This window comes from Patagioenas fasciata, chromosome Z (assembly GCF_037038585.1).
Source record: "Patagioenas fasciata isolate bPatFas1 chromosome Z, bPatFas1.hap1, whole genome shotgun sequence".
NCBI lineage: Eukaryota > Metazoa > Chordata > Aves > Columbiformes > Columbidae > Patagioenas > Patagioenas fasciata.
Genome location: NC_092560.1, coordinates 54,845,950 through 54,857,508, shown reverse-complemented (window position 1 = coordinate 54,857,508; position 11,559 = coordinate 54,845,950). Strand labels below are relative to the sequence as shown.

At 57.6% G+C, this 11,559-nt stretch overlaps 1 protein-coding gene and 2 long non-coding RNA genes across 3 annotated transcripts; all 3 read left to right on the top strand.

Annotated features, from left to right (window-relative positions):
- Positions 1 to 662: 662 nt before the first annotated feature.
- Positions 663 to 1,266, top strand: LOC139826439 (uncharacterized). Its single transcript, XR_011736504.1, has 3 exons — positions 663 to 895; positions 1,038 to 1,117; positions 1,232 to 1,266. It is a non-coding gene; the product is annotated as an uncharacterized lncRNA (long non-coding RNA).
- Positions 1,267 to 1,284: 18 nt separating this feature from the next.
- LOC139826560 (uncharacterized) lies at positions 1,285 to 6,349 on the top strand. Its single transcript, XM_071802694.1, has 11 exons — positions 1,285 to 1,352; positions 1,952 to 2,056; positions 3,042 to 3,139; positions 3,579 to 3,728; positions 3,934 to 4,088; positions 4,423 to 4,567; positions 4,687 to 4,824; positions 5,026 to 5,202; positions 5,567 to 5,722; positions 5,899 to 6,000; positions 6,257 to 6,349. Exons 4-11 carry the CDS (start codon positions 3,693 to 3,695, stop codon positions 6,347 to 6,349), a joined length of 1,002 nt encoding a protein of 333 aa, XP_071658795.1. The 5' UTR covers positions 1,285 to 1,352; positions 1,952 to 2,056; positions 3,042 to 3,139; positions 3,579 to 3,692.
- Positions 6,350 to 6,389: 40 nt separating this feature from the next.
- On the top strand, positions 6,390 to 6,999 carry LOC139826414 (uncharacterized). The gene is made up of 3 exons (XR_011736453.1): positions 6,390 to 6,480; positions 6,739 to 6,798; positions 6,886 to 6,999. It is a non-coding gene; the product is annotated as an uncharacterized lncRNA (long non-coding RNA).
- Positions 7,000 to 11,559: the final 4,560 nt, after the last annotated feature.

Here is an 11,559-nt window from a genome sequence, read left to right as displayed (position 1 = left end):
GGATGGCCCTGAAGGAGGACAGGGCTCCTCAGGAGAGCAGCTCTCCAGTGGAGTCCCATGTGCTATGCCTGGCCCAGCAACTGGAGATGGGTGAGTGAGGGGCCCTGATTTTCTGGAAAGAGCGGGGGGCCAGTGAGAGCTCCCTGTTCAACGCCAGGATCACGTTTCCCTGCGCGCTGGCAGGGGCGTCCCACGGGTGGTGGGCGTGATGCTGCCTGAATGGCAGGGCTGCTCCGAGCTGGGAGCCAGCCCCAGCTCATCCTCTGCGGGCTGAAGCGAGTTCTTCACCCGCTGCACTGGGGGCTTCCCGCATCCTGCCTGGCTCCAGCATCGCAGCCCATCTGCCGGGCACCCTCCAGCACTGACACGCAGGGGAAGACTGTGCCAGGGCAAACGGCACAGGGCTGGATGGGGGGCAGAGCTCCTTCCTCTGCTCTTTCCTGCCTGCGCACCCTCCCTGTAGCCCTCCCTGCTCTCCTCCTTTCTTAGATGCCAGCTGGTTACCAGTGTACCACCTGGAACCAGAACATGTGGATGTCATCACGGCCTTTGTCAGCAGCCCGGAAAAGGTAACTGTGGCCATTTGGAAGGTGGCTGAGCTGGTGTCTGCTGACAGGGGCTCTGCTGCAGGGCTGCTGGAGGGCTCTGGCTGGGCAGAGCTGCTTCTGCCAGGTCTCCATCCGGCGCTGCACCCCCAGCGCTGCAGTGCCACTGGCCGTGTGTCCCCATCTCATGCTCCCTGTTTGTCTCTCTGTCCCCCGGCTGCCAGGACGAGGAACGGAAGCTGAAGTTCCTTAAAAGCGTGGCTATGCTCTTCAGAGCCGCAACGTACAACGGTTTGTCCCAGGGCCTAGATCTGTTCTGCCAGAGATACAAACTGGCAGAGAATATCAAGGTGAGGGGATAGGCGCTGGCTCCGGGGAAGGGGACAAGGCCCCCAGCACCAGCGCTTGTAAGGACAGCGTTGGGCGGGGCAAGGGGCTGATGGCACTGGGTGCTGGCAAGCTGCCAGCTCCAATCCTGGCTGTGCACTGCAGGTGCTGCTGGAAGAAGAGCCCAGGGACCAGCTGCACACAGCGGTGCGGCGGAGCGCCATGTTTGCCATGGCCGAGATGAGGTACCTGCCCATCCCTCCCGGAGACTCCTGCCCCAGAGCCCCGTGTCCACCTGCACGAGGCCTCCGGGCACTGCTCCCCGCACCAGTGTCCAACCGGCCTCTCTCTCTTTGCAGCTTCGTGGAGGCGGTGCTGGAGGGGAAAGAGATAGGCCTCCTCCGGACGTGCTTCTCCAGCATCTTCCTGCTTCCTCCAAAAGAAGAAATGCAGGACCTGAAACCTTTCCTGTACTTCACAGTAAGTGCTGGGTGACAAAGCAGCCCACGAGTCCTGCCTTGGTGCTGGGAGTTCAGCTCAGTGTCCCGGGGGTGAGGGGGACAGCGGGAAACACGGCCACAACTCGTTGTCTCCCTTGCAGACCATGAAAGGCATGGACACCATGCTAGTTGCAGTGGTGCTCAACTCTCCCACCTCCGGAGTCATCGAGACGATGCAGAGTATCTTCCAGGTCTGGCATGTGCAAAGAGTGGGCTTGACAAGGGCTGTTCTTCACCCTGGGGGACAGGGTGCCCACTGCTGAGTGGACAGTCCCACCCCGTGCCATGCAGAGAGCGCACTGCAGGGTGGTGCCCACCTCCCTGGGGGAACCAGGGGCTGCCCACCAGGCTCTTCCACAGCACAGTGGCCACACAGGGTGGCATCTGCCTTCCTGCCTGGCTAGAGGGCTGGCCGGGGGCATTTGTCCCAAGCCTGCCGTGGACCCCAGGGCACGAAACCACTAGAGGCTTTGCTCCAGATCAGAGGAAGCTTTAATGGACTGGGCGAGTCCCGCCCAGGACTTGAGCACTGGAGTGGTGGCTGCTCCCAGGGCTCACCAGCAGCTTCTCTCTCCCCAGATGCTCTTGACCTTCACCACCTCGGAGAGGGCATCTGTGCGGGAGAGGGCCGTGGGCAGGATGAGGGTGCTCAGCTTCCTGCTGGCCAACTACTCCTCACTAAAGGTAACGACCAGGCACACCCCGCTCTGCCAGGAGCCAGCTCTGCCCCAGTCCTGTTTCGGCTGGGGCTGCCCAAGGAGCCTGGAGGGAGCACAGGCCTGGCAGCTTTCCCCGCATGGGGCTGTTCGGCAAGACGGGTTCCGCAGGGCCATGCAAACCTCTGACCCACCTGGATCCAGCCCTGGGCACACACATGGGTTCAGGGCTTTGGCCCCAGGAGCCCTCAAGCCCTCTGCTCTTCCTCATCCCTCGCCCAGGCCGATCCCAATGAGGACAGACACGCCTCCTGTGCAGGGATGCAAATGCCAATCATTGGACAGCTGCTGGGACATCTCCTGCTACTCCTCTCATTCAAGGAAGAAGAGACCAGCCGCTTGGCTTTGGACGCTCTTTGTCTCCTCTTCCAATTCAAGTATCAGCAACGCTGTAAGAGAAGCTGTGGTGGGACGGGTTCCCCTGCACACCAACATCACCCAGTAGCTCTGCTCGTCTTCCTGACGGGTTGCCACAGACAGTTGTGCTGCTTGCTGGAGGCACCACCTTGTCACCAGCACTGCCCTTCCTCTGCTCCTGACCCCCACGCTCTCTCCCAGGCTGTTGATGGTGCCATGTAGCTCAGCTGCTCCACAGGAGCATGGGAGGCAGCCCCACGCCGCATCTTCCCGTCTCTCCCAGCTAGCCTGTATCCCTGCCCCGCGGCACTCCGGCCAGGCGAGCTGTCCCCCACGTCACCATTATTCCAGGCATCGGGGACTGAACTGTGGGGCTGCATGCAGAGCTCTAGGACCTTGGAGTTTCCAGGGCCAGAACCACTCGCACACGTACACTGGAGGCGGGTCAGCCTTTCCGTGGCACCGTTCTCCACCACCTCCTCCCCTGATGGCGGGTCATAACCTCCCTCCTCGGCCATTCCAAGATCAAAGCTTTTTCCAGTATTGGGGAAGCTGCTGCATCTTGTCGACTCTTCTGTGTTTGCCCTGCTCTTTAGGGGCGACACTGACAGAGGAGAATACACAGCTCCAAGGGGACTTGGAAGCCGAGACCACCTCCTTGCGCACTTCGCCCAGCGCCACTCACATTATCGAGGTAACGAGCTCCCCCCTTGCTGGCACTCTTGGCCGTGGCATCAGCAGGGGAATGGTGAGAGCGAAGGCGTCCACAATCAGCAGGCTGGCGTGGCCTCCCTGTCCCTGCTGAGAGGCTTCCTGCTGTCCCTGAGCAGGGACGATGCGAGGGCTGCGCTCCAGTGTCCCAGCAGCAGCCCCCGTCCTCCCGGCCACCAGCAAGCCCTGGCTGGCAGCAGGGTCCACACCTTGTGCCCATGACCCCAACCCTCCTCCCTCACCCTGGGCCCTCTCTTCTCATCCTCCCCAGCAGTCACTGCTGCCCCTGCTGCCAGCGTTGCTGCGGGCACTGCCGCCAGCACTGCCGGGTGCCTCTGCAGGGCTGCTGGCACTGCCCAGCTAAGCAGCAGCTTCAGGGCCCTCAGTGTGACATGGCTGCGCTGCCTGCCTTCCTCCCTTAGTCCTTTGCGGAGTACCTCCAGCCTTCTGAGAGGTCAGACCTTGTCCGGGTGTTCATCGAGGCAACGACCGACTCCAGCACCTTTGACAAGGAGGCGGCCAGAAGTGTGCTGGACATGGCCAAGGGAAACCCGGACTTGTGGCTGGTGGATGTAAGTGGCCTACAGCCTGTTGCTGGATTGCCCCGCCCTTCAGCCCTGTCAGACCTTGTTCCTCCCTCCATCCCTCTCTTCCTCCCAAACCCCGGTGTCTCGGGCACCTGAAGCCACCTCAAGGCGGCACAGAGGGATGGCAAGGGCAGCTGAGGAAATGGCCGCACTCCAGTGGCTGCGCCATCCTCACCTGTGTCCCCTCCAGGTGCCAAAGATCACGAGCTGCATCCACAAAACCCTGGGATGCATCAAGACAGTCCCAGCCCGGCAGAGCGTGGAGTCCCTAATGGTCCCCATGGCTGACAAATGCCCTCAGGAGGTGGTGACAACACTGCTGCAGGTCGCTCCAGGAGGAGACAGGTACTGTCCCCACACGCCACGAGGGCTTGTTCCCTGTGGGGAGAGGGGCCTGGAGACGCTCTGGCTGCCAGAGCCAAGGAATCCTGCAGGACACACGCGAGGAGCAGGACCCTCCATCCCACCATGCGTTCCAGCCCAGGGGGTCAGCCAGGCCCACAGCAGGCAAAGCTGAACAAGCAAGCCTGAGCACACCCCGCGCTCCTGCCCAGCCCACAGGGAGCACCAGCTCAGCCCTCTGCTGCTGCCCAGGGCATCCCAACCATCCTGCAGGGCTGAGCGCGGCCACGCTGCTGTGGCCAAGGCTGCCCTGCTGACAGAGCGCTCTGGCTTGCAGCACTGCCCTGGCGCTGTGGGAGGTGATGTTCTCCGTGCCCCAGACTGTGCGGAGCATTTTGAGGGAGCTGCTCAGCCAGCTCTGGGACCTGAAGAGCAGGCTCTTCTGCACACACCTGGAGGACTACTGCCTCGTTCGCTTGGCTGTGAGTTACCGGAAAAAGCCCCCGCTGCCCTGTGCCTGGGCTGCGCTGGGAACCAGGAGCTGCACGCTGCCAGGAGCCCCAGCAGCTCTGCCGGTCGCTCACTGCCGCCCTGCCTTCAGATGCTGGCCAGCAGAGATCTGGGAGACAGGACGTTTGCTGCAACCTACCTAGACTTCAGGTTCCTGAAGGAAGAAAGGCCAGCCATGCTCTCCCTGGTGCTCAGGGGCATCATGACACTGTCAGAGACAGTCGAGATGGTGAGTAAGGGCGTCGCCAAGGGGAACCGTGTTGGCAGCCGAGGGTCGGGGCAGGGGGTGAGGGCTTGGCCTTGGCTGGCAGTCAGGCAACGGGGTGACTGCTCCAAAGGCCCTCCCTTCCATGGTGGGGCCTGCTGGCTGCCTGGGGCGCTTTCCAGGCGTGGACCTGGTCCCAAAAGGGAAACTCTTTTATTCACACAGGCAAGAAAAATGAAGATCATCCTGCCAGACCTCATGAGGGTTCTGCTGTTTGGCTATAAGGCTGCCACCACGAAGGCTCTGCTGGTCTTCAGAACCGTCATGGCTCAGCTGGAGAGGAAGGAGGCCAGCCACGTCGCTGTGCAGATGGCAGAATTCCTCCTGCCCCTCTTGGATGACGTAAGGCTGATGTGGAAGCCCGAGCCCCACGGGTGGGCCCTGGGCTCTTGTGGGATGGCTTCCGTGTTCTGCAGCCCAGCACAGCTCCTCCCCGACAGCTGCTCCCGCAGCTCTTCCCACCATGGCTGCCGAAGCTGGTGGGGGATGCTGGGTGGCTGGGAGGGCACTTGGAGGAACAGGCACTCCCAGAACAAGTCTCTTGAGTGGCCTTTCACGGACCCAGGACAGCAGATCTGGCCCACATCTCCAGCGTGCAGAATGCCGCCCTGGAGCACCTCCCCTCACATCAGCCATGCTGGGGCTTCTGCTCACCATGGGCAGAGAGCTGCTGGTGCTCCAGCTCTACTGTGCTTCTCCCTCCCAGGAGCTGAGCCAGCTGAGAGAGAGCTCCATCAGCCTCTTCAGAGACCTGATGAAGATGGCGGTGGGGAATGACAAGAGGGAGATGAAGAACATGGTGCGACTCGGCCTGCTCCCTCTCTTCTTCCGGATGAGTGACCAAATGCAGAGCGTGGCCAAGGTACAGGTTTCAAAGCTCAGCACTGATGCAGGGAAGAGAGCCCTGGACGTTTGGGCCAGGGCATGTCCCAGCTCCCTAAGGGCAGAATCAGCCCAGGACCAAAGTCCAGAGGAGGGAGACACAAGGTCTCCCGCTCCAGACCGTGGTGCCATCTCCCAGCTTCCTCTGTTCCGCAGGCTGCTGGGGAAGCCCTTCTTGCTGCTGCAGAGCTCCTCAAGTGGAAACCGCTCAAGCACCTAGTGCGGACACAGCAGACATGGCAGATTGGAGAGAGCTTGGTGAGGACAACCCCCAAGGCTCAGGGCCCAGGCGGGACGAGGGCCACCCTACACGTCTGGGCTGTAGGCTCTGCACATGTGCCTCGCCTGCCCTGCTGCAGCCTGGACCTGCACCCTTGTGCCCTGTCCTCAAGAGCAGAGCCCCCAAGGGCTCTTCTCTCTGCCCCGCTGCCCTCCCCATACCCAGCGGGAGGGAGAGCTCTCAGCAACCCTGGGCACCTTGACCTGTGTCTCTCTTTCAGCCTCAGCCCCACAGGGCTCCTGGCTGGGACATGGGAGTGGCTGGGGCGGGAAGGGGAATGGCTGGGTCTGGGAGCAGGGACGGGTCCAGCCCGGGAATGGACAGTGACGTGCCCATCCCCTTGTGCTCTCTCCAGCTGAAGCAGGACAGCAGCAGAGCTCAAGAATTCTTGATTCAGAGCCTGTCGTACCTGAAGGATGCTCAGGCCAGCTTGCGAGAGGCGGCCGTGAGGTTCATCGGTGGGTCACAGCCCCATGGGTCCCTCTCTTGGCAGCTTGGCCCCAGTCCTCGCCGCTGCCCTGGCAGCAAGGAGCAGCCCTGTGGCTGCCAGAGCCCCAGCTGCCCCGTGCAGGGCGTTGGCTTCCCTCTCCCAGTCCTGCCCATGCAGGTGGCCATGGTTCCCGCCTAGCTCAGTCCCACCAGCTTGGCCCCTGCTCTTCCCTGGGGCCAGCCCTGATGAGGGGAGGGAGCAGGGGCTGACGGAACTCTGTGCCCAGGGCTCGCTGCACGGCACCTGACGAATCCAAGCCAGAGGAAGCTGGCGGAGATCTGCAGCGGTGAGTAGGGAGCATGGTTGAGAGGGAATGCCTGGGGGTCTCTGCAGACGTGGGAGGTCATCTCAACTCTGCTTCTTTCCCTTGCAGCCCTTCAGACCTTGGCAGAAGACAGCGAGCCCTCCATCCGCTCCCTGGTAGCGCAGACTGTCATCATCATCCTGAGCTCTCCGAGGGAGCAGCCAAGGCCGCGATGGACCCTGCAAGCCCTGTGCTGCCGCTGATGCTGAGGCGTGCGGAGGAGCAGCTCTTCTCAGGAGAGTGGCTGGATTTTAATAAAGAGCCCTTCGTGAAGCTGGGTTTGACATCTGCCTTTTCCGCGGACCCCAGAACGCCTCTGAGTGCACTGGCACTTTTGAGAGCACAACCCAGAATCACAGGCAAGGGTGATGGAGCAGACAGAAGCACTGGCAATGAGCCTGTCCAAGGCAGCGGAGATGAAGCTCACTGGGCCCACGGGGTTTGTTCCTCGAGGCACACCTGGAAATAGCAGGCTTCTCTCAGGTGTCCACACCTGAGCTGGCCTCACGGACTCCTTATGCACCCAGGGATGCTCAGAGACAGAGTCTGCCCCTTTTACACACAGAGGCAGGAGTCACAGTGTCTCTCTCACCTGCTGTTGCCACTCCCAGCCCTGCAGTGTGTCACCCTGCCCGCACTCATCTCCGATGTCCCACGTCACGAGGAATGAACACGGGGACCGCAGTCCAAGGAAGCACAACCCAGTACTGCGTTCAGGTGGTTTCCCCCTAACGTGAAGTGACCTCGAGACACTGTCTGTCCCACAGGCCTTCAGGGAACCCCAAGGAACAGCTGATGACATTTGTGGTCTCTCGGGTTCGGCTCATCCCACCTCCCGTACATGATGTGCAGGCTTGCATCTCATCTGTGCCATGCAAACATGGCCTGCTCGTGCTCATGCTCATGCTCATGCTCATTCACCATCCTTCCTCGGAGGGACAAAGGGCCTCTCCAAGCTGCGCTGAGAGGCCGGGGCTGGAAACGGTGGTTGTGCGGGGCCAGCCCAGGATGATTGTCCTGGGGCAGCTTCCGCAGAGTGTCCAGTGCTCACGGGCACAGCCCAGACCCTGCTCGGCTGGTCCGTCAGGTGTCTGGCAGGAGGCCGGGCTGTGAGAGGACACTGCTGCGTGCCCTCATGCTTCACACTCGCGGTGTTTAGCTCTGTACTGGTGCGTACTGGTGTTTTGACCTGCTGGTCACATTCTTGGCGTGTGCTGGAGAGAAACCTTGGAAGAAGACCTAAACCTTCCGGCATTATCCTCAGGAGATCACCTTTCTTCATGGAAGGCTGTTCTGAGGCCAGCTCTGTCACTGAAGTGTCCACTGTATGTCCCTGCCTGCGGTCACAGCACTGCCACGCAGCAGGACAGTGACCAACCTGCCAGAGCACTTAGGCCTTGCACCAGCACAACGGATGAGAAGGAGAGTGTGGGAGCGGAAAGAGAACAGCTCTGGAAGACCAAGCGCTGCTGCTCCCTGTCAGTGCTGATGTGCTGGGATTGTTCCCCTTCACCCAATTATCCAGGTGAAACTTCAGCCTCCTTTACTATAATAAAAAGTGAGCTTCCGATGAAATTTAATGAGATTTCATTTATTAACTACTTGTTAACCTATGAACTAAGAGTACACTCTGCTGCTTTGCAATAACAGTATTTTTAAAAGGCATTCTTTCCCAGCCAATTTGAGCTCTGACTGAAGGACAGGGATGTAAATGTTGGCCTTCGCAGCCACGATAACCATTGGGCTTTCCTTGTTCTCTCTTGTGTCTCTGTATCAATTGAAAAGTAGCACAAAATAATCTTCTCATTCCTTACTATTAGGCAAGCTTTGTTGCATGGGGAAGATTTGTTTATTTGTCAGTCTGGTGCAAGGCTGATAATGAAGTGCAGAGTTTGTTGGGTTTTTTTTAAAAAACAATCCCTGAGGTCCTGAGTAAATATCCAGCTGAGCTGACATTGATACTGTAAATTGGCTAATTGAAGAAAGAAACTTCTAAAACCAAAAAAATGCAAGGATGATGCCAAAGCTAATCTGGATTTCATATGTACAGGGGAGGGTGAGGGCAGCAAGATGAGCTGATGTTGTTTCCTTACAGTAAAAGAATAGACAGGGTGAACGACGGCCTGCTGCTGCGCTTTCTAAGATTAGAAGCAGACAGGACTGAGGTACTTTATGGCTCCTTTGCCTCCGTCTTCAGCACAAAGGTCTCCTGGGACGCTGTTCCTGAAGGCAGGAGTCTGGAGACCACCTAGGAGTGGATGGGGCTCAGTTCAGGGGTTACCTGATCAAAATCAGACACCTTTACAGAATAGGAGATGGGTCATTTGACCGGCTCCCTGAACACAAGTATCGCTGTGCTGTGGCACCTGAGATTGCCAGGAACACCCACCTCTTGGTTCGGAGGAGTGTGATTGCTCTTGAGGTGTCCTGGACTGTCTCCTCACTCAGCTGGGGCTTCAAGCACCCCCTTTTCTGACATATTGCGTCTGCATCAGGGGATGCTCCAGATCCATAAGAATTGAAGGCTGCTGATATCACCTCTTCTGGAAAGGGGCAGAAGGGAGAGGGGGGAAGGAAACAGAAGAAATGCTGCTTTATTGCTATGTATTACTGAAATGCTCTCTGTTTGGCTCTTCCTGAAATCTCTCTAATCATTCACTGTGGAGAGTTACTGGCTGTGTGCTGTGAACAAGCCAGGGCTTGATGCGGCTGTGCTACACGGAAGGATTTTCCTGAGACACCAGAGACAAAAGGAAAGTAAACAGAAGCTACTCTGCCCTCGACCCAGGTTGCAGGAGGGGCGTTGCCGCTGCGCATGAACAGTCTGTGAACAGTGCCCTGCAGCCAATCACCATAGTGGGGGGGGATGAGTGACTGTGAGTGTAACCAATTGTAGCCTGCACTTGCCGCATGGCCTTTTGGTATAGAGTATATAAGGCTTGGAAAAACGTGGTCTCGGGGACATTGATATTCAGTGTTGTTTAAGAGTTCATTAAAGAGTACGGATGGTAAATTCACATTGAATTAGACTCCTTACTCTCGCCCGGCCCACCCGTTCGATCAAAGAGCTTATGCCGGCGTCTGGATTCGTCGAATTTACTACCAGTACAATTCACACCAGGCTTGAAGCCTTTAGGAAAATGCTGCGGAGAGCCTTGGCTTGTAAGGGCGTGTTGGATGTTAATGAGCCGTCTGCTGCCACGTTCCCAAACTGCAGATCCTGAAACAATGAACAAACCTCCAGCAAAGTAAAAGGCAGAAGCGAACTCAAGTTTCTGAAGGTGCTTGGGATCCCACAAAGCGGGGATCACTGACACAGCTCTGGAGGAAACAACCAGTCCGTGTCCCTGGAGGCTGGTGAAGCAAAAGCCTGCAGACACTGGTCACAGGTGGTAAAGGTGATGTGGAGGTGGTTCTGATGCCATGTCAGCCCTTCATGTGTGTTTATCATCAGAATGGCCGAGCTCTGACCCCCAGGGCCTGGCAAAGGAGACCTTTTCTCTCAAATGTTTCTCAAGGCTCTGCCTGTGGTCGCTGCGAGGGTATTTGTGTTTGCGATTGGGTTCGGTGCCAAGTGCTGTGGTTTTCTGAGGATTTGGCAATGCCTGTGAGGTCCCCAAAGCCCATCCAGCTTCTTTCATAGGCCTGGCAGTGGTCCTCAATCACCTAAGCTGTCCCAGTGCCAAACTTGTTTGAATCCTCAATTTGGATCCGTGCCCCAGCACTGAAATGCACACCCCAAAATAAAAAAGAGAAGACAATCTATTCCACATTAGCATGACCAGCCCATGCTCCTCAGGTGTTCTTCTTGCCTCTAACACACTTACTGCTACGCATAGACCACTCTCTTCCTGCACTCCCATGTCTCTCACTGACCTTTCACTCTTGTCTTCCAGTAACGGGCCAACACTCCAGGAGGTTCATGCTTCCTCCAGGCTCACGGATGTTTCCTGAGATCCATCCCAGCGTGGGGAGTGTAAGAGAGGAGCAGAGCAGGGTCACCTCATTGGGCATGACTGAGCACAGCCGCCTCCAGCAGCAGCCATTTTGCATCTCCCAGGTACAGCCATGCCCACAAAATGAAAATATCACTGCCATCTATGATTAGCCCAAGAGAGGCCTTTCTTCCTTCCGTATTCCCAAGAAAATCTTCCTCTTATTCCTCCTCTACTTGCGGACATCAACTGCTCTCCATTTCTGGGCTCAGACATTCAGTAAATGGGAGGATTCACTAAAGCCATCAGCCATCCCATTACTTCTCCCTGACACGCCCCAACCCTCTCCCTGAGTGCTTCTCTTTTTATGACCATCTGTGCAGCAAGAGTAGTCACAGGAAAGCACCAAATACATAAAAACTGGTGCCGAGCAAAGTGCTGTACAGACCTGATGAGTCGCCTCTGTGGCTGTGTCCTTCCTGGAAGGTGTCTGTCCCGAGAAGGGGATCCAGCTTCTGCCAGGAGAGGCACATGAGAGTGTCCATGCGCCTGGGCAGGAAAAGGGTGGCTTTTGCCAGACTACCCTTCATCTGAACCACTTAGATATCTACTTCTGGATGGAGACAGGGCAGCAGGGGTTTTTTAGTTTATTGGTGGGTTTGGTTTTTTGTTTTGGTTTTTGATTGTTTGTTTGTTTGTTTGTTTGTTTTGGTTTTTTGTGTGTGTGGGGGGGGTTCTGGTTTTGTTTTGTTTTCTTTTGTATTGTTTTGTTTCGTTTTGTTTTTGTAGATGCAAAAATGTGTCTGTA

Bases quoted from the DNA above. Each gene is read 5' to 3' on its own strand.
- LOC139826560 (XM_071802694.1), top strand. From the start codon at position 3,693: ATGGCCAAGGGAAACCCGGACTTGTGGCTGGTGGAT. The intron at 3,729-3,933 runs GTAAGTGGCCTA...TGTCCCCTCCAG, and splicing joins CGGACTTGTGGCTGGTGGAT to GTGCCAAAGATCACGAGCTG. The intron at 5,723-5,898 runs GTACAGGTTTCA...TCTGTTCCGCAG, and splicing joins AAATGCAGAGCGTGGCCAAG to GCTGCTGGGGAAGCCCTTCT.